Source organism: Diabrotica virgifera, chromosome 2 (assembly GCF_917563875.1).
Source record: "Diabrotica virgifera virgifera chromosome 2, PGI_DIABVI_V3a".
NCBI classification, from domain to species: Eukaryota; Metazoa; Arthropoda; class Insecta; order Coleoptera; family Chrysomelidae; genus Diabrotica; species Diabrotica virgifera.
The window spans coordinates 92660206-92682538 of record NC_065444.1 but is presented as its reverse complement, the minus strand read 5'-3'; the positions used below and the strand labels follow the sequence as shown (position 1 = coordinate 92682538).

At 34.5% G+C, this 22333-nt stretch overlaps 1 protein-coding gene across 1 annotated transcript; it reads right to left on the bottom strand.

Moving 5' to 3' along the window:
• Nucleotides 1–1570: 1570 nt before the first annotated feature.
• Nucleotides 1571–21435, bottom strand: LOC114349483 (leucine-rich repeat-containing protein 15). Its single transcript, XM_028299865.2, has 4 exons — nucleotides 20799–21435; nucleotides 15496–15723; nucleotides 11559–11852; nucleotides 1571–2084 (listed from the first exon to the last, which is right to left on the bottom strand). The coding sequence occupies exons 1-4, from the start codon at nucleotides 21226–21228 to the stop codon at nucleotides 1669–1671; spliced, it is 1368 nt and encodes a 455-aa protein (XP_028155666.1). The 5' UTR covers nucleotides 21229–21435; the 3' UTR covers nucleotides 1571–1668.
• Between the last annotated feature and the right edge of the window lie 898 nt (nucleotides 21436–22333).

The following is a 22333-nucleotide window of genomic DNA, read 5'->3' as shown; positions in this document are numbered from 1 at the left end:
AAGGTACATTTTTGTTAAGTAAAGTTGTTTTCATAAAAGAAAACTTTTGGAGTTATTAGCAGAAAACTTATTAAAAACATTGATTTTTTAGATATAAAACTAACATTTTCAATAGCGAATAAATCGAAAACTGTTAATTTTATCAATAAAATGTATAGAACGTTTTTTGCTTAGAATGAATGTTTTTACCAACTTTTGGGGTCAAAGTATAATACAAATTTCCACCCACGAGATGGGGTGGTAACCACCCCCATGGTAAAAGAGCCTTTCGTCATCATATAGATTTTGATCCTTGGACTATCCACTACTTACTCTCAAATTTTCAAGCAAATTGATCCATTCTGTAAAAATTGCGAGGTTTTGTCCTATTTCAAGCTTCATTACTTGGACTTTTTCGTCAAACTCACCTTCAGTCTATATTCACAACGGCATTCATTAAGGCGTTGCATCACGTTCTGTAAATCATTGTTATTATCCGTCATTATTACTGCATCGCCTGCAAAACATAAGTTATCAAATTCAAAACATTTCAATCGATAGATATTTCTTCTACTAAATCTGAAAGCGCTTCAATATTGCATTAATGTGGACATTGAAAAGTAGTGAGGACAGCAAGCAACTCTGGTGGTCTCCTCTGTGTATCTTGATATCTCGTGTATTCTGGTTGTCACAGTAACTTATTTGCTACGGACATGTACACAATGTACAGAGAATGGCTTGCCATCGCCTATCGAAATTAAGATTAGATTGACAACCATCTGAGCTAAAAAAAAAGGGAAAGACCAAATACAACACATCTGGATGGAGTCCAAAACTCAATGTCCGATGAAGATCTACAAGAAGACTGGACCTCTCTCTCTTCAATCCTGACCCCCCGGAGGGAGTGTAGTGGTCGACGTGATGTTGTGTATTGTCCGTCTCCAAAGATCTCTGTCTCTGGTCATTTCTTTTAACTCATGCATAGGTCTTTTGCATATTCCTGTAATTTAATCGATCCATCTTGTTGGGGATCTTCCTCGTGATCTTCTGGATCACCAGACTGGACTGGACCAATAGACGTTGAGACAGCACCGGAGGGATGTAAAACGCTATAAACAGCATAGATAAATATTGTCCTAAAAGGACAGTATATGCAATAACGGAATATCTAACAGCTCAGCTTACGAAACATACGAGTTACACCATTGAGTCTTAGATCAATTTTTAGCTTATCACAATGAATTGCCACGATGCCAATTGGATTGGATCAGTAAGAATCGAAAATTATGGTGCAAAGTAAGTAAGACTTAAAGCGGCCCTATCTATAATCTGAGCTGGGCTACGCTGGTGCTTAAGATTTGTTGGTGGAACCCGGCATAATAAAATTATAAAATAAAGTACTGGAAGAATGGAACAAATTTACCAAATATGTTTAGATCAACTTTGTTTTTTTATTATAGGTAAGGATGAAATATATTTCATTACTCTGGAAACTTCCTGTATAAATCCAGTTTACTTTTGTTGATCATGTAACATCTGCACTGATGAACCTCTGTGTGCTAAAAAAACGTATACATTAAAAACGCTAAAATATTATCTTACTTAAGCTTTATATTTACAATAGAACACAAACAGAAAACAACAATTTCCAAACAAAGATGTATTTGCTATACAAAATGCGGTTTTTGTTCAAAACGGCTCATCCGCCAATACTTTATCGGTAGTCCTTCGAAACTCTAATTTGTTCGTGCCACTTTTGGAATCCCAAAGGTTCGACACGTTGTTGAATGCTCTTTCGTTAATCCCGTCATTTCTCAATATCGAAATGAACGCCACTTTGGTGTTATCGAATACGCCGTGTCTGATTGATCTGAGTTTATTCCCGTCCAGGTTTATGGATTGAAACGTCGAATTCTCGAAAGCCCCCGCTTCAATGTCAACTATCTGGTTATTTTCGAGAAGCAGTTGGCTCATGTGGAGGTTTGCAAATGTCCCCTTTTTGATTTCGGTTATCAGGTTGTTTTGAAGATGGAGTTCTTTGATATTAGCTGAACGGAATGACTCTGCAGGAATGTTTTGTATTTTGTTGTTGCTTAGTTTTAAATCTAGAAATAAAAATAACGTTAATGTCTTATTACATATTAAATTAATGACCCGTCTGTCTTTATAGGATGGTGTATCTTTGAACTTAATATAGGAAACATAGTTTGCATATACGAAGAATACGGGCAGTGCCTATCTCGGCCCAAGAAACAGGTAGGTCTTTTAAAAATGTCCCAAGTCGGCGCAAAGATTAAAACTGCCCGATATAAAATATACCCAGCTCGGCTCATGGGATATTAATTGTTACTATCAAATAAATTTTTCTACGACCGTGCAAAAATATCTACTTTCGCGCACACATTTTAGTTTAGAAAGTTTCACTTTTCAGCACGCGTGTTACTTTTCCGCACGCGTGTTACTTTTCCGCACGCGTTTTTTACTTTTCCGCATGCTTGTTAATTTAGATATATGTTAATATGGCCTTAAAGTAATTATAATACATGCAATAAACTAATATTTAGATATTATTTACTAATTTATTTCAAATATATCTTATTGTGTTCCTGTTTTAATGAAATTAACGCGACAATTCGATGAAATAAAATTATTTTGACATAATATTCGAAAGTCAAATCGGTATACAATAACAGTCGTTTTGAATCATCGTCATGGAAACCAAGATCGTCGTCATGCTAACTAATTATAGTAATTATATTGAGAGTTTGGTTTTGACAACCTTGTCAAAGAATTAATTTGTGTACGTATTTTCATATTAATTAAATTAATTGATTAAGATTTGGTAATTTTTTAAAGACTCTTAGAAAAAATATTGTTCCTAACTCTTGCAGAAAGTCTCTTTTCCGCACTCGACTGCTTGCCGAACTCCCGCTTCGCGTCGTTCGGCAAACTGCAGTCGCGTGCGGAAAAGAATGACTTTCTGCACTTGTTAGGAAAATAACTATTACATCTCAATGGAAAAAATACATTTATAGAATATCTTTATTAAATAGATATATATTTATACATAGTCCAATAAAAATAAAAGCTAATATCAAAAATTATAATAATTTGATAATATTTTAACATATTCAAGTTGCGATAACATTAAATATAATTGTTGTATTCATTAACTTTTGTATTAATAATTTTTGACTACATGAGCAGTGGCGAAGCAGATACCAAACAGTCTATTTTCCCTAATCTATAATTCCAAGATAAAATTATTATTATACCTACTAATGGGGTACCAATACAATACCTACCTGTTAATCTTCGAGCCGACCTGGGGGTTTTTAAAATGTACCTGAGGTATCATAAAGGATTAAAGGATTATAGTGAGCCGAGATGGGAATACCCCAAGAATACCGTACGATAAGCCTGATGAGTCATCTCCTAAAATTGTTCCTAAAGGTAATCCATACAAGAATTTACAAGCTATGTGAAAGCCAAATTTCGCCCAACCAGTTCGGGTTCATAAATGCTGTTGGTACGAGAAAGAATTGCATGTCTGGTTGATTACGAGAAGGCGTTTGATCGAGTACAACACGCCAAGATGATGCAAATACTAAAAGAAGCAGGAATTAACAACCAGGATCTGAAAATAATTAGAAACCTTTACTGGAATCAGACTGAAGACCTCAAAGTTGACGGTGAACAAACCGAATATGTGAAAATCATTCGTGGAGTGAGGCAGGGCTGAATTTTGTCCCCCCTAATTTTCAATCTTTACTATGAAAGAATGTTTATCGAAGCATTGCACGAAACTGAAAAAGATTCTTCTAAACAAGTACCGGCTAAATAACATCAGGTATGCAGATGACGCCATAATATTTGCGTACAACCTAGAAGACCTACAAGTCCTCATGAACAAAAGCACGTATTATAGTCAACAATATGGACTCAATATAAACGTATAAAAAACAAAGCTTATCATCGTCAGCAAGAAAAAGATAACAGAAGGTCAACTCTATATCAACCAAACCCCTGTAGAAAGAGTGAGGCACTACAACTACCTCGGCACCATAATAAATGAAGAATGGACCAACAATCAAGAGATAAGGGCGCGCATCAGAAAAGCTAGATCTATCTTCAACTGTATGGGCGTGTTTTTCAAGAGCCACAACCTTTCTCTTGGTATAAAAGTAAGAATGTTGAGATGTTACGTATTCTGTCTTTTTTATGGTGTTGAATCATGGACATTGAACGAGGATATGTGCCGAAAGTTGGAAGCATTTGAGATGTGGCTATATCGGAGAATTCTTAAAATCCCATGGACTGATCTGGTCACAAATGAGGAGGTCCTTAGAAGAATGGGGAAGAACCGAAAGGTACTGACCACCATCAAATCTCGAAAGTTGGAATACGTCGGACACATTATGCGAAATGAATCCAGATATGCCCCCTACAAGCCATCCTGCAAGGAAAAATATTTGGAAAGCGAGGTCCAGGAAGAAGAGGAACATCCTGGTTAAAGAATCTCAGAAGCTGGTTCAATACAACATCTGTGCAGCTTTTCCGCGTTGCTGCAGATAAGATGAAGATTGCCATGATGATCAAGAGGAAGAAGAAGTTTGCATATTTCAGTACTGTTTTGCTTTAACAATACTTGTGATTATCGAATCCTTTACTATTTACAGGCCGACTGGAGTAGGAATAGATGTGAGCATACTTTCTTTGTTTCCTTTATCTTCTTCTTAAAGTGCCTATCCGTTCCGGATGTTGGCGATCATCATGGCTATCTTGACTTTGTTTACCGCAGTTCGGAATAGTTCAGTGATAGTCGTGTTATACCACTTTCGTAAATTTTGAAGCCAGGAAATGCGTCTTCTTCCCAGTCCTCTTTTACCATTTACCTTCCCTTGGAGAATCAGTTGGAGAAGGCCGTAACGTTCTTGATTTCTCATTACATGTCCTAGATATTCTAATTGTTTTGTTTTGATGGTTATGAGAATTTTTACACTCTTTATAGTCCAATTTTTCAACAAATCTTACGAATTTTATGTATTGTATAGTGGCCACTTGTTTTTCAGTGATAATATAACTATAATTTTTCAGTTATAATATAATAAAATTCGTAAGAGATTTGTTAAAAAATTTGACGATAAAGGATACAAAGTTAGTATACTCAGGTCTACTCTTCTTCTGGCCAGTGTGTACAAAAACAATAAGTTAAAGGATTATGAACATAAAAATATTTGATTACATCTGTAACAACGAGTCAAGTCTACATTCACTGCATCCTGTTTCAAGTACAAATACAAATATATTATTATCAATTGAATAAAATACTGTCTAGCTTTCAAAATTCACTCTTCTACTCTTCATTCCTTCGAACCCTTGTCAGGGCGTGGTCACATTCTAAACAAGTAATTGGACTTCGTAAGTCCTAGGTTTTCACTCAAAGTACTCGAAAGTAGAACTAGAAGTCGATATTTGAACGCTTCGTCTAACTTTGCGTCGATCGATATACGATTTTACTAATTTTGAGTTATTTTGACTAAACTTTGGGTCATCATTGTTTAAACAGAAATGACTTCAAAACAGGAACTAAAGATTAAAACTCAACTTTTCAATACGCTTCGTTAAAACTGTTTAAGCGGAAAATATATAAAAACCAAAACCAAAATTTTTTCTCATTTTTTTCTCATTTTTTCTCGACGTGCTAAGGCACGTTGTATGATATATCTCTTATACTATTTCGGTGACTTTAGAACAGTTCATACGGTTGCAACTCTAAAACCGGAAGTCTGACGTCAGATTTCTCGTCTTTAATACATTCTTGGGTTATAAGCTTTCATTCGACACCTCATATGTCATTCTATCTGTATTAATAATGGAGGAGTTGTATTCGCAGACGGAAAGACAGATGAACAGACAGTCATGAAACCGGAAGTATATATTTATTCTCTTCTTGCGAAGTAGCGTCGAATAATATATCACGTGTACTATTCCGGTGACTTTAAAACAGTACTTCTGGTCGCGTTTCTAAAACCGGAAGTCCTAGGTCAAATTTCGCACATTTAGTACCAGCCTTGGATTATAAGCTTTCATTCGACATCTTAATTGTTATACTACATGGTATAGTGACGGAGAAGTTATATTCGCAGTCGGACGGACAGACGGACAGACAGCCTAGGTCAAATACCTTTGACACCTTATTTGTCATTCTACCTGGTATAATGACGGAGGAGTTATATTCGCAGTCGGACGGACAGACAGCCTAGGTCAAATATCTCACCTTTAGTACCATCCTTAGAATATAAGCTTTCATTTGACACCTCATTTGTCATTCTACCTGGTATAATGACGGAGGAGTTATATTCGCGGTCGGACGGAATTTGTCTTCCCCGGGAATAAAATATTTTATAATAATAGTAAGTATATTTACTTTAAATTTTAAACTCACTTGGTCTATTGAATTTGTCAGTATACATGAGAAATCTTGTTTGCTGGCAAAAAAAATTGAGTTTGGCTCGGTGGTAGCGCGTTCGACTGGAGATCGAGATGTCCCTGGTTCAATTCCGTGTGTTATCTAACTTTTTTTTTATTTTTAGTATTGTTTTAGTAAACATTTTTGGAAAGTAGTAAGTAAAAATTAGTTTATTCTTTAAATACAAATAACCTGTTGAAAGTATATTTATTTCGTTGAAATCATATTCTTCTTCTTAAGGTGCCTATCCGTTCCGGATGTTGGCGATCAGCATGGCTATCCTAACTTTGCTTGCTGCTATTATGAATAGTCCGGTTGTCGATGTATTAAACCATTTTCTCAGGTTTTGAAGCCAAGATATTCTTCTTCTCCCTGGTCCGCTCTTTCCAAATACCTTGCCTTGAAGAATGAGTTGCAACAAGCCATATCTCTGTTCATTCCTCATAACTTAGAAATCATATAATAGAAGTATAACTTCTTACGTTCGTACAAAGTACACACACATTCTTTTTTTTTAATAGGCCGTTTTTTTACGTATATAAAGTTCTTCCAGAATTGACAGGTTGGTTCTGCGTTCTGTCCAGGATACGCGTATATTTCTTCTGTAGACCAACATTTCGAAGGCTTCAATCTTAATACTACCGATTTTTTTGAGAGTCCATGTTGCATATATAGCTGCAATATAGTAATGGGAAACATAGAGGAATCAACCAACCTGAGTTTAATATTCATTTATATTGTTCGGTTTTTCTATATTTTAATCAATTTAGCTGTTGCGGTTTAGGCCATTTATAGACTACGCTTGATTTCTGAGGAGCAATTGCCATTGTTGATTATCAGGGAAACCAAATCTGTTTACTACTTCTAAATTCGCCAATGCGGTGTTGTTCTGACTTTCGAATTCTGTGCTTATCTGGCTTTATCGTTCGGTGATGGAAATCATTTCGACTTGATTCGCTGCTTGTATAATTGTATGCTTTTAGCAGGTTACTGACGTTTCAGCCTCCTATATACGGAATCCTCCATCCCATTTGTCTAGTACTTTCATTATATATTGAGAATGTATTCAGAATATATGTTGTATATTAATGGTGATAGGATGCAACCCTGTCTAGTAAATTTCTTTGTTTTCAACGCATTAATTTTGGCGAGTTTTTATCTTTATATTATCAGTTCGGATTATCCATCTACTCGGACATTACTCCAGGCAGCAGCAAATAATCTGCTAGGTAGACGACGCAATACTAATCTCTCAATGTGAAGATGATTAACAATGTATGCTACACCAATTTAATATAACCGCCAGAAAATTTAACATGTAAATCTCCCCACAACAGACAAAATACATGGTTAAACAGCAAATACACTAATATGTAAATTAGAGCTGGAGGGTCAGATAGTAAATAGAATAGAACAAGGTGATGTAGCTGAAATATTTAGGCATCGCACTATTTAGCAACGTAAAGCTTAAAACTGAAGTGGAAAATCAAGTGAATAGAGCAAACGGAGCCGCAAGTTGCCTAAATAAAACAATATGGAAAATAAAAATATCGGAAAAAGAACGAAAGGCAGAATTTACAAAACAACCATCAGACACAACCTAACATAGAAAGGACAGAAAGAAATACAGAAATAACAAAGATGAAAACTCTTAGAAAAATTCGATGTCAAGACTCTATGGGACAAAGCTAGAAGTACAGATATACGACGGAAATGCAAGATGGAAAAGATCCAGGTCTGAAAATTTACCAAAAACAAAAAAAATACCTACTAAAATCACTAGCCAGTTGTGTCTAAGTTTAGCGAACAGGCATTACAGATAAGTGCATTAAAAAAATTAGTTTTTTGCATTATAACGCCGCTTAAGAACATTTTCTGTCAATAAAAATACACCCAACCAAACTTATATGGAATCACCATGTTTTTCAAAGCAATATTTATTTCTTTTGAAAAAACTTGTTACTGTTGCGAAGAATAAAGGTTTCTATCGCCAACCCTCACTAAAGTCATTCATTATTGTACTCATTTGCTCTCATTTGCGGTAGTAAAGTAACACTTTATTGCACTGAAAGAAGAATTTTACTTTACCTGCCGCGATTATTTATCAAATTAACCGATATTGAATGTAAGTGATCGATGGCAGTAATTGATTATTTATTTGAGTGAATTTAAAATTTATTTACTTTAATAATTAAAAATATTGTATAAAATTTGCGTTACTATTAATTAAATTTATGCCAAAACGTGAAATTCTGTAGTATTTTGCATAAATCAAAACTTTACATTGAAACATCGATTGAACTTCGAAACCAGCCATCATGAAAAAGTTGTCTGTCGTTACTGTCAGACGAAATGTTTATTTCGTCTAAAATTTAAAAAATTCGTAAATTGTAAGGAAGTGTTAATCTTTTTAATAATTGGCGATAAAATTTTGTATGCACCACGTCAGTAAATACTCTTTATCGCACTCGTCTGTTACGCGACTCCCTCGCTTCGCTCCCTCTGCTCGTAATGTTAGACTCGTTCGATAAAGAGTCACTTTACTGACTTGGTACATAAATAACTATTATTGAAAATAAACAAATCGATAAGACAATCAGATAGTACAGCTCGGTACGGTATAGATTATTTGCTTGAGTTGCAAATTTAACGAAAATAAATAAGCTAACTTTTGTGTCCAAAAACGAAAATATGCCTTATGTGGTGTTATAGGATTACAAAGGGGAAAGATTATTGGTGTTGTGGAGCAAGTAATATTCACAGAGAGACACAGTTGCAGAGCTAGGCGTAACGCAGGGCGTTCTGTCCAAAACCTATGCTAGTTAACAGGAATTAGGTAACCTAAAAAATAAAGCAAGGGAAAGTCGCCAAAAAGTAATAAAGGCTCGCCACGATCGTTTAATTGTCCAATCAGGTGGAAGACACCCAACCATTACTTACCTGCAGCTCCAAAGGCAGCTTTCGGAAGCTACAGTTGTAACTGTTTCAGTTGAAACGGTAAGAAGAAGAGTTCATACCAAGAAGTATACAGCAGGAGATAGTTATGGATTCCCGAGTTATCCAGGCAGCACAATATTGATCGTCTAAATTGGTGTCTTCACCACCAAAACTGGAATATTGGGAATTGACAAAATGTGATATTTCCAGAAAAAGCCAGGATCACTCTGGATTATCCAAAAAATCAGATTACCCACGAAATCGTGTACTTAGAGATCGCGGAAGATAAGCAAGAACCAAAACTGTTTGATCTCTTCACATATATAAAAGGGAAAATGTAATATTCTGGAGAGGCATTGTGATCCGTAAAAAAAACTCCTTTAATTATCATCCAATCAACTTTAACTGCTTACAGGTTTGTTAATAACCTGTAGTTAGGCTCTGGAAAGGTGCAACAGGAGAAAATTTAATTTTCATTCATGATAATGGACCGCCACATACCCTTAGAATGACTAGAGACTTATTGAAGCAGAAGATATCCCTTCTTTGGAGTGGCCTGCTTGTTCACCCGAGCTTAACGCTATAGAGTATTTGTGGGATATGGCTAATTTAAAAATTAGAGCTCGTCCGGATAATCCACAAAACACCGCACCTCTAGTACAAGCTGCTCTTTAAGAATAGAGCAAACACCTAAACAAAATGTTGATAATTTGATTAGGAGCGTGTCCACGCAAATTGAACCTTGCATACGGACTAAAGGTGGCAACACTGACTACCAAAAAAAACATCAATAAATAAAAACTATGCTATTGATTTAAAAACAACTAGTTTCAATTTAAACAATTAGATTAATTGGAATAAAAATATAATAAACAATATTTTAAATCCAATACTTTTCGTTAATAAACTGCTTTCTGGCTGCATCCCATATCTCCGGATTTTACAATATATAATCACAAGAGACGACGAAAGTAGGAGAAAGCAAATAGAGGACGCTTAGGCCACGCATTTACCTTCCTTTCGTCAAGGAAAAGGACCGAAAGACAGTTTCTAAATACTCAAACTGAGTAAAAATGAAAAAGATAAAAAATCAAGGCAGGTTTTGTTTATATTTGATTCAGAGTTGGACCACCATCTCCATATAGCTATTTCAGCATCCTTATGCCTCATCGGTGAAGCTCAGAAGTCTCAACTCTGAAGGAAATACAAACAATTCTGCCAATTTAAGGCACACCATCGCAATGCAATGAACTCACCTCTGAGAAGCAATTCAGCGACATCTCTCGTATTACGAGGAAAACAACGAAAAGCCCCAGATGCAAAGTTTACTACCTTTTAAACAATTAGAATAATTGAAATAAAAATATAATAAACAATATTTTAAATCCAAGAATTTTCGTTAATATACTGCTTTCTGGCTGCATCCCATATCTCCGGATTTTACAATATATAATCACAAGAGACGACGAAAGTAGGAGAAAGCAAATAGAGGACGCTTAGGCCACGCATTTACCTTCCCTTCGTCAAGGAAAAGGACCGAAAGACAGTTTCTAAATACTCAAACTGAGTAAAAATGAAAAAGATAAAAAAGATCAATGCAGGTTTTGTTTATATTTGATTCAGAGTTGGACCACCATCTCCATATAGCTATTTCAGCATCCTTATGCCTCATCGGTGAAGCTCAGAAGTCTCAACTCTGAAGGAAATACAAACAATTCTGCCAATTTAAGGCAAACCATCGCAATGCAATGAACCCACCTCTGAGACGCAATTCAGCGACATCTCTCGTATTACGAGGAAAACAACGAAAAGCCCCAGATGCAAAGTTTACTACCTTTTAAACAATTATAATAATTGAAATAAAAATATAAGAAACAATATTTATTATATTGCTATATAGTAGTTAATACTTTATTGTTTTATTTAATTGTTATGTATTTGTGATTAAATTGCTTTAAAATAAAATATTGTTTGACTTCGTGTGTTCGTTTTTTAAATTCGCACGAAATAATAAGAAATATCAGAAGATTCCATATAAGTTTGGTGTGTGTATAGGGAAGCAGGGATTGAGTAGGTTGGATCTTCCTGTTATCTCCTATATTGTATTCAAAGATTCACCATCATGAAAATAGCGGTAAACAAACAAACATAAATCTCGAATATAACTTACGTTCAATTTTGGATCCATTGAAGCAGTCCTCGCTGATATTTTTAATTTTGTTATAAGAGAAATCAAAGAATTGAACATTAAAACCGGTTGAAGATTTGCAATTCAAAACTCCGATCTCATTGTTCGTGGCGTTAATTTTTTTAACACTCTTTAAATCGTTCAACATATGCATATCCAACGTCTTCAATTTGTTCTCGTATAACCACAACACGACTAAACTGTCAAGGTTTTTCAAAGAAATACTCTCCAATTCGTTCACTTGAAGGAGAAGCACAGTCAATGTAGGGAGATTTACTGAAAAAGAAATCATTAATCAATTTAAATTGTAGGGTAGCCGCAGTTGGAGTGCTTGAAAAGCGCTGTCACGGTGACACAAATAATTGAAAAATTGAAAAAGTTTTTTACCCCTACGCAGAAATACAGAAAAGTATTTTACCTTAAATTTTGTTACACTATAACTGATTATTTCAATTCGTTTAATTAACATGTTAGACCGTCGTATTTTAATATAGAAGTTAAGCGACGCGACGATGTTATCCCTTATGAACAAAATTCTACTTGATTGGTGCATTTATACCTCTATTGTAACGGGTGTAAAAAATCATTAACGTTTTCTAATCCCCAATACTATCTTTTCACCCTGTATCTAAATCCGTTTCTAGAGATTGTATTGAGTTGTTGCGTGGAAATGTTGAATATTTTTCGTTTCTCACAGTATTGGATCAATCTTGTGTTTCTCGTGAATAGATAAATTTTTAGTTCTCAACGTGTTTATGTTATTTTAAACCGCCAAAGTGATCTTTAGCTATAAATCTTTCACTAACGGTTTCTGGCGACCGAAATATGATATTGTGGTTTTTGTTCATGTAGCGCATACCGTTGTAGCGATAAGAGCTCCAAAGTTTGATCAACAAGTGTCTTTTTTGCTGATTCGTCTGAGAACGGGCCTTAGTTGTGGAGACAGCTAAATCAGGTTTTTCATGGAAAAAGTGGGTGGTGGTATCTGCTCGAATCGGTTTTGTTTATTCTTTTGGTGATTGGATGAGCTGTTTTTATTTTACGCCAGAAGGTTTAACACAGAGAGTATTTTGCATTCTCCTATTGGTAAAGATTTTGATTGAGTGAGTGCCTTAAGTCTGTAATTGGTTGTAGGATTATTGATGGGGAAATCAAATGATTTTGGAAGGGGCGTTTGGTTTCCGAGGATTGAGTTTGAGAGATCGAAAAATTCAGTTACGTTTGAGTCGTCAAGAGCTACGTTTGAGATGTAGAGAAGTCTAGTATGAGCCGTCAAGAAGATTAAGATGTAGTTAAATTTGAGTTTCTTCGGCCGGCTGGCTAATTCTTGTAGCTTAGCTCAGCCCGGCATACATCGTGAACTCCGACATTTTCGCTACTGTAAGGCGGATGTCGATATTATCATACCACTATTGGTATAATTGTTCTTAAATGCAGTCAGAATTTATCCCGGAATTTTTCAGAAGATTGTTAGAATTTTTTTTGTGTTAGCAGTTTCTGACATCATAGTTAATGCATGGAGTTGCTTAAATATTTTTTGATCCCGTTTAATATACGAAAGGACTAATGAGTTCTTAAATATTTTTCTTCGAGCAGTGCCGATTTGTTTTAAAAAGTAAATGCTGAATTTTTCTATAAACTATGGAAACAACCATTCATTGATGTACTTTTAATGTATCTATTCCTTTGTAAAGTGACATTTAGTGAAGTGAACTGTGCCTTGGACTTAAAACCAACCAAGAGAGGATATAGGACTATTAGAAGGTATTTTTTTGTAAACTTTTCATTTTCTTTTTGGAGGAGATCACAGATCTTTTTAATTCTATTTTATTTTGTTTCAATAAAAATTTTTGGTTCATTGCAAAATATTATTTATTATTGTCTTTTCCCTTTCTCTTGTTTCGTAAGTACAACAAAGATTTGGCTGAGTAAAGACATAGATAAGGTAAGTCAAGCCATAAGTATTTTATATATTTTGCATTGACTAGGTTTTTGTTTAATTTTTGATTTAGCTATCTTTTCTTTTACGTTTCTATTTTTGTATATTTATGGTTCCCACAAGGAAACCAGTGGAGCCCAATATTTTATTTCTTTTTATTTGATATTCTTATTTGATTTTTCTATTTTTTTTATTTCTAAGCTAATAAGGGAATACTAATAACATCCCGTTAAGAACCACCCCATATCACTTCCGTATACTGAGCAACCGAGGACATGTTCTTCAAATTGTGTAACACGTTTACATCCTCTTATATGACATATCAACATCTTGTCAAATTCTATTTTCCATTATTCCTACAGGGTGAATTTCGTCGTTACATATATTTTTGTGGCGGCAACGTGTAAATAGTGTTATACTATGAGAGGTTATAACTCTTTTGCGCGGTTGCTCAATATTTCTTCTATCGATTGGTGATTTATCTTTTGCTATTTTGACCACGAGGGCCTCCCCATTCTGCTTTATATGGTTACTCCATTCATTTTTCTATGTAGAGTCCATTCGTTTATACACTGTATGTTACATTTTCTTCTATCTTCATTTCTCTCTCAGATTATTTCCTGTTATTTTTCTCGTCTCTGCTGACTCCAGTAGATTCCAGTGTTGTTGGTTTCTCGGGTCTTATTTCCGATGCGTATGTCATTATTGGTCACTGGCTTTTTAAATAAATTCTTGACTCCATCTCAGTATTAATATGTTCAGTTTCGCCATATACCTATTATTATTAAGTCATTCTGTCAGTCTATTTGCTCTTTGTACTTGATTTATTACTTCTTTTTGCAGGTTTCCGTAGCTGGAAAGTTTAATTTAAAGGTATTTGATTTCCATTTCTTGTTCAACACTGATGCCATCGATTTCTATTTTACATCTGATTGGTTTTTACATATGATTAGTATTGTTTTAGTTTTTAATTCTGAGATGAAATTGTCATATTGAATTATTTTGCTCTTATATTAAATCTGTGGATTAATTTTTGCAGAATATCTTCATCTTGGGCTTCCGCATCTTCTGCGCAACACAGTATTTTTACTTCTTTCTTTTCCATTCTGTATCCTCTTATTTTGTTGACGCTTTGGATGATTACATCCATGATTAAATAAAAGAGCATAGGGCTCAATAAGCCCCCCGTGTTATTCCACTATCTATGCCTTTAGGTTTTGTAAGTTCTCACTTCCATTTTGTTTTTTTTTTGGTATAAGTTTTCAATAGTTTCTATAATATCTAGGAGAACTTGTCTATTATACAGGAGATGGATTACATCTGCAAGTTTTACTCTGTCAAATGCTTTCTTCAAGTCAATCAGAAACAGAAATGCTGGTCTCCTATACTCTAGCGATTTCTCAGAAATTTGCTTTAAGACGAATATTTTATCTGTAGGTACGTGATATTCCAGTTCGAGAACCCTGCTGTTCTTCGGCTAAACTTATCCTCTCATCCGTTAATTCTTGTAAAATTTTAGTTGTAAGTTTTAGGGTAGTATTTAACAAGTTGGTACATCTATAGGAGAGTAACATATGTGAAAATTATGAAAATCTGCGTGAAAATTGAATTTTATTTTGTAAAGAAAATCGCGTGTGCTGCGACGAGACATTTTACGAATCGATAGAGGAGTATTCATTATATTTTTAAACATTTTGACACAAGTGCTACTGGTATCTTAAGGCTGATAATAAATTATTATGACCTAAACAGGTAATGTTAATTGGTTAGTGTCCGTGATTTTTTCCTTCCGACCACATTAAATTTATTAGTTCTCACGAAAAATTTTATCTGGGAAAAGTTGCGGAAAAGCGAACCCGGTTTTTTTTCTTTTTGCATATCTCACGAAATTTTGAGTATCTATATCAAAAAGGTATAAGGGACAAAATTGTGGTTGAACTTCGTATTCAAATCCGATGTTCTATATAGAAATATTCTTACCTAATGAAGATGCCTGAAGTATTTTTATTTTATTATTGTCTAAATCCAGACGGTGCAAATTCGGCAAGTTTTGGAACGCCAATTCTTCAATTCGTTCTATTTTATTAAAATCCAGTCTAATGGAGACAAGTTCGGCCAAATCTTTAAATAAACCTTTTTCTAATACTATTATTTTATTCATACTTAGTACTATATGTGTTAATCGTTGCATGCCATCAAAAGAACCACCTACAAAAAAAATTTTTGAAAGTGGAGATGTACGATAAATTCAACATTAATGGAAAAGAGTTGTTCTTGGTATTCGTGTAAAAAGCAACGCTAAATTTTAACAATTTACAATTTAAAAAACAATAAAAACCATTTGTACACAGTGTGAACTGAATTATAGTTCTATTGTAGAATAACCGTATATAAATGAATTTATTTATACAGATTGATATTTGATGAGTCTATTGGATGCGTCTTTCACATTTTAAATAAAAATTGACCCATATAATTTAAACTTCCAACTCGAATGTCTATTTACTGCTGAGCTAATAACCATTATTTTTTAATTTTTCAGGTAAGTATAATAATACCCATCACAAGAGTAAGTTTACTACTAGTATGGTATAACTAGACCCAAATCCAGACATCCTAAGTGAAAGATATTCTTCAACACCAAATTGTTCTATATAGTCCACATATTGTGCAGTGAAAAGTTACACCATTTTAAGCGTCGGGTTTGGGAGGAGGGAGGTGGGGGTAGAAGTCGGCAAATTAGTAGTTTTTTAAGTCTTTCGTCCATATTTCTAAAACTAAGTGGTTTAGCGTGAATAATGTTTTATACAATAATGTCCTACATTAAATTTTAAACAAAAAAAGTCCTATAAATAATCCTCCTAAAACTAACGGTTCAAAAGTTACGGATTTCGTAGTATAATTGGTCCAAAAAAGGCATAACCCCGTCATGCGTCATCCAAAATAAAAGTTTTCCTCCGACACCAAATTGATCTATATGATCCACATGTTGTTCAGTAAAAAGTTACACCATTTTGAGCGTCGGGTTTCGGGGTGGAGGGGGAGGGGAGAAGTCGGTAAATTAGTAGTTTTTACGTTTTTCGTCAATATTTCTAAACGTAAGCGGTTTAGCGTGAACAATATTCTACATTAAATTTGAAACAAAAATTTTACTATTGGAAAGATGTAAGTGCGATATTGTCCATAGAAAGTTCAGAGTGGGTTTCTTCGTACGAGAGATTTATATGGCCTAGCCTAGTAGAAGCCTCGAGAAGGTGGTGAGGTTGACGTTTCTTCAAGAGCTTATCAGTAAAATACCACCGACCATTGAAATAGAAAATTATAACTAGAAAACGCAATTCTGTTAAAAATATTAGCTTACTCAGTAATAATATTATAATTTGCTAAAAAAATGTAAAAAATATATAAAACCTCCGCTTTATATCCTCTGTAACTCCAGTAACCATTGATTTTAGAACAATTATGTATATAACATTTTTCGTTTCAAAAATGAAGAAAATTTTGTATAGAATATATATCACGCTAAACTGTCTTTGTTTAGAAATATTGACCAAAAACTTAAAAAAACTACTAATTTACCGACTTCTCCCCTCCCCCTCCACCCGAAACCGACGCTCAAATTACATTTTACTGAACAATATGTGGACCATATAGAATAATTTGGTATTAAAGGAAAATTTTTATTGGGATGACGGGGTTAAGCTTTTTTTGGGCCAATTCTATACTACCTCCGTAACTTTGGAACCATTCGTTTTAGAAGGATTATGCATAGGACCTTTTTTATTTAAAACTTAATGTAGAACATTTTTGTATAAAAGATTGTTCATGCTAAATCGCATAGTTTTAGAAATATTGATTACTAATTTACCGACTTCTCCCCCAGCTACCCCCAAAACCCGACGCTCAAAATAGTGTAACTTTTTACAGAACAATATGTGGACCATATAGAACAATTTGGTATTGGAGGAAAACTTTCACTTTTGATGTCTGGGTAATGCCTTTTTTGGATCCATTGTATCCTATAATTTATCAGATAGCAAAAGTTTGGATGACACAACAATACAAACTAAATTATCATTATTAGTGATTACAAAAAAAAAAGTAGAATCGGTCCAGTCGCTTAAGAGTAAAGTAAACAAATTTCTTTGGATTGGATTACGGCTCATTATGGCATTAATGGAAATTAAATAGTGGATAGACTTGAAAAGGATGCTAATATAACAGCGCAAATGATAGAAGAACCTCTAATGCCAGTCACTGATCTACGAGAGTGGTTTAAGAAAAAAAAATGAGGTAGTGTCAACAGGAATATGACATCTCATTGAAAGGATCTCATGATAGCCAACAAAAAATTCATAGAGAACTGTGGTTTAACGATATTATAAATCGACACTTCATTGAGATCTTAAAGAGATCAAGGAAGAAAAACGGTTTATCTCCAGCTTGAAAAAAGGATCTAGGGTCGGCCACTTCTCAAAACTGCACTTCGCACTTATGCAAACGTTCAGATTTAGTAGTTATTCCTTCCGCCGTAAATTTAAATGCCATTCTATGTACATATATAGACCTAATTTAAGTTTATACAAAATTTTTATGATAATCTATAAAATATGAACATTAATATTTAAGAAATTAGCTTTAGTGAAAAGTCTTTACGAAAATAATGAGACCAGAATAAGAAAACAGTATGTCCAATCATTTTAAAGTCGGTGTAGGGGAGTCCGTCAAGGAAGTATTCTATCTCAGAGCCTCTTCAACTTCTATGGGAAATATATGAGAAGAATCCGAAGATAAAATGTCAATAAACCAACAGAACAGAACAAATTAGGTTTGTATCAGTAAACCAAAAAACAAAAACCATGATCGATTATTCAAACTCACAGCAAACAACCTGAGACTTGGTCTAATTTGAAATACATAGTTGTTAAGGACATAGGCGCAAGATGTCGACTGTCAAAATGTTCAATCTGTTTTAAATGTATTCATTTCAAGTTTTTGAAAACTTTAAACACAGAATGCAAGATTGAATTATTACTCAGGGTCGAAAGTCCCTGAAAATTTAGTGTGATTTTTAAGTGCAATTATTTGATTCAAGAGAAACTTTTTATTTATTCTAAGGGACTTTCGGCCCTCGGTAATAACGTAGTCTTCATTCTGCGTTTATTTTTTTTTAAATACTTATTAGTTTCCTCAGGATTCGAAAAAAATGAATACATTTAAAACACATTGAAAATTTTGACAGGCGACATTTTGTGCCTTTCGACTAAACGATTTTAATTATACATATAGGATCATACAATAGTAATACAGACTCTTGTAAAACCGAAATATATAGGAGAATAGGAGTGGCCAAAAATGCTATGCGTGGATTGAAGAATAGGAAAAGTCTGATCAACATTTAATATATAATATAAAAAGAGTAGGTACTTTGTAGCAATTATCTGCGCCTGCGACTCAAAGTAATGCCAAAGTAAGCTAATTTATTTTCGGTGTTATTGTACATAATGGAGGCTTGGACAGTTGAAAGGACATTAGCAACATAATAGAAGCGTTTGATGTGTGAACTTACAGGAGGATCTTAAAAAAAAGCTACGTGCGTACGGTTACGAACGAACGACAATATTTTGAAACGAAGAATAAAAGGAAGGAGGTTTTGAATACAAGTAACTTAAGAAAATTGCAGTATACGTACCATTACATGAGATGAGGGAGGTATATATTGCCGCAGATCATTATACGAGGAAAGATACTAGAGAGAAAAAGCATAGAAAGATGGTGTATATTTTAGCTAAATAATTTGAAACAATAGTAGATATAACTGTTGCTCTATTGCTCTGTTGACCTCTTTAGAGCTGCAGCATCAATGATGAAGATAGTAGTAATAATTGCCAACCTCATTGAAGAAGATGGCACCTAAAGAAGAAAATTAGAACTCTGAACATATTTTATTTATGAGGAAACTTCAAGAAAGTCCGTCAGTACATGTTAAGCTGCATGAATTCTGAAGTAGTAAGTTCTCTAAATAAAACCTGTAAACCGGGGAATTAGGAAAAAATAAACATATTTTAAATACAGCACCACGAGACTTACAACTTTTTGCATTGTGTTTAGGATGACGTCAAGAAAAAAGTCTACAATGCAAAATTGGGTGTAAATGCATAATTACATTTTAAAATGCATAAAATGCGTCCAAAAGTTCATAAATGTGTCAAAATCAGGATATCTAGGGCCAGATTTGTTATTCGATGGGGATTTTAGGGCCATTGAACACGAATACGGAATCATAATCGACCCTCACAGCATCTGGTGCTCAGAGTTGCTATGTTAGACTGCTAAGGCACGTAATCTGGAGTTTCGAGTGTATTCGGCACTAAACTGACGCAAACAGATTACTCGGATGGTTTTGGTATCGCTGAACCCGAATACGTCATCGATACCGAGCACCTGGTGCAAAGGGTCACTGCTGAGAAAGTCATCTTCTGCAGTTTCGGGGGTTTTTGGTACTAAATTGATACAAACAAATCACTCGGGGGTTTTTGGAGTTTCTGAATACGAATATGATATCAAAACGAAGCACCTAGTGCACCTCGAAGCATCTAGTGCTCAGGGTGACTGATATACACGGCGCATCTTCTGGAATTTAGAAGCTTTCGACGCTACATTGCTACATAAATTGATGCAAATATATTTCTCGTGGGGTTTTTTGGAGTTGCTGAACACGATACGCCATCTCAAACCGATGTCCGAAAACCAAAATCCTTCTAAATTTCAAAAGATGGCATGCATATTAGTCACCCTGGCCACTGATGTCATATTCTTATTCTGCAACCCTAAAAATCCCGTGAGGAATATTTTTGTATCAATTTAGTGCCGAAATCCCTTGAAAATATACAAGATGTGCCTCAGCAGTGACCCTAGATACCTGGTGATCGACCCGGGGCCGATCCTGATGATGCTGTCGAAAGTCCAGGTGACGTCTCTTAGCAGTAACACTAGACACCAGGTGCATCGTGGGTCGGTTCTGATTGCGCATTCGTGTTCAATGACCCTAAAATCCCTATCAAATAACAAAATCTTGCACCTAATATCCTGATTTTGACATTTTGAGTGCATGTTATGCACTTTAAAATGAGATTATGCATCTCCACTCACTCTTCTAATGTATACTTTTTTCCTGTAGTTATTCTGCACACAATGCACAATGCAGTTGGAAGACTAGGTGCTATAGTCGCTAAGTGTGCGAAACGCTCTACTCTAATAAATGTAGGAAATACAATACTAACCTTCAATAACCTTTATTTTATTGTCATCCAAATACAACTTCGTAATCGGAAGGTTATTAAAAATCCCTTTCCTAATAGACTTCAGGAGGTTGGCCCCTACTGTTAAAGTTTCCAATTTCTTTAGATCGTTAAAGGCACCAGGCTCGAATTCCTTCAAATCAGTCTCGACTATGGCTAGGTGCGACGTGTTCAAATATTGAAAAGCGTTTTCGTAAACAATGGGAAGAACTTGATGTTCAATTTTGATGGCATCGTAGGTGTCTATATTATAATTCTTGATACTACTTGGAAGATTCTTCGTTGTTATTACGATTTGCTCACTTAGATCTTGTTGCTTCTTAGAACTTAGCGTGATTTTAACATCCACAAACGTAATTTTTTCCGAAACAACACTTAAAACGCATAATAACAACATAAAAACGTATACCATCTTGACAAATACTATTAATACAATTCTATATTTCACTTAAAATGTTGTTTGTTTTAACACTATACGTATCTACATGGTGCTGACCTTAAGATCAGTCTCTATCATCACAAACTACCGGTTGGCAAGTTCAAAATCAGTTTTTGTTTTATTTTTTACAATGTTTCAAAACTTGTTGAAATAAAATAGTTGATATGCAATGTACTAGCAATCAGTATTTATTATTGTTACTGAAACCTTGCGAAGATAACCAAAGCAATTAACTTGTGTTATCATCGAACAGTTTTTTCAATAGCTTTTCTTTCCATGAATTAATAACTCTAATAAGTATGATGCCATCGAGATTTGGTACAAACACTACGCAGCATTTGCTATCTAGTTTTATTTACTAATTATTTTGATTGTTTTGTTTATCCGTAGCATCTCAGTTTTTTAATACCTATGTTACGGAACCTCTATCGTATAAATTGCAAAATACAATATTTTAATGATAGTTTCTTCTTCTTCTTTTAGCACCATACCCTGGATGGGTCTTTGCCTACCTGGCTATGTCCTTCTCTTCAGATCTCTCTTGTGCCTTTCTTCTCCATTGTCTTATATTCATGGTTTGAAGGTCGTCTTTCACGTCATCCATCCATCTCGTTCTAGGCCTTTCTTTTTTCGCTCCTTTCAATCGGCTCCTTTGTAATATTTTCTTTGTTGTTTTTGCATCAACTTGTCTCTGCACATATCCCAGGCATGACAGTCTTTGACTTATACATATATCGTACAATATAATGAAGGTTACTACATTCAGTTCATTCACCTCGTTATTTCTCCTGATTCTCCATGCGTCGTCTTTCTCTGGAACAGGACTATTATATTTTTCTTATTGATAGTTTATTGAGAATTATTGTTTGCTTATGAAAAATATGTTTTTAAAGTAGGAAAGTATTTATAAATAAAATAAGTTGGTATAAAAAAAATTATTGTTACGTTTTTCGAAACTACCGGGTGACCTAATTGGCCTCGATCCTGTAGGTAATAGAAATGCACTTAGTTGGAGAAATTTGAGGGTTATTATTGTGCTGTCGGGACATAAAATTATGATTATTTTGTGTATATTTGT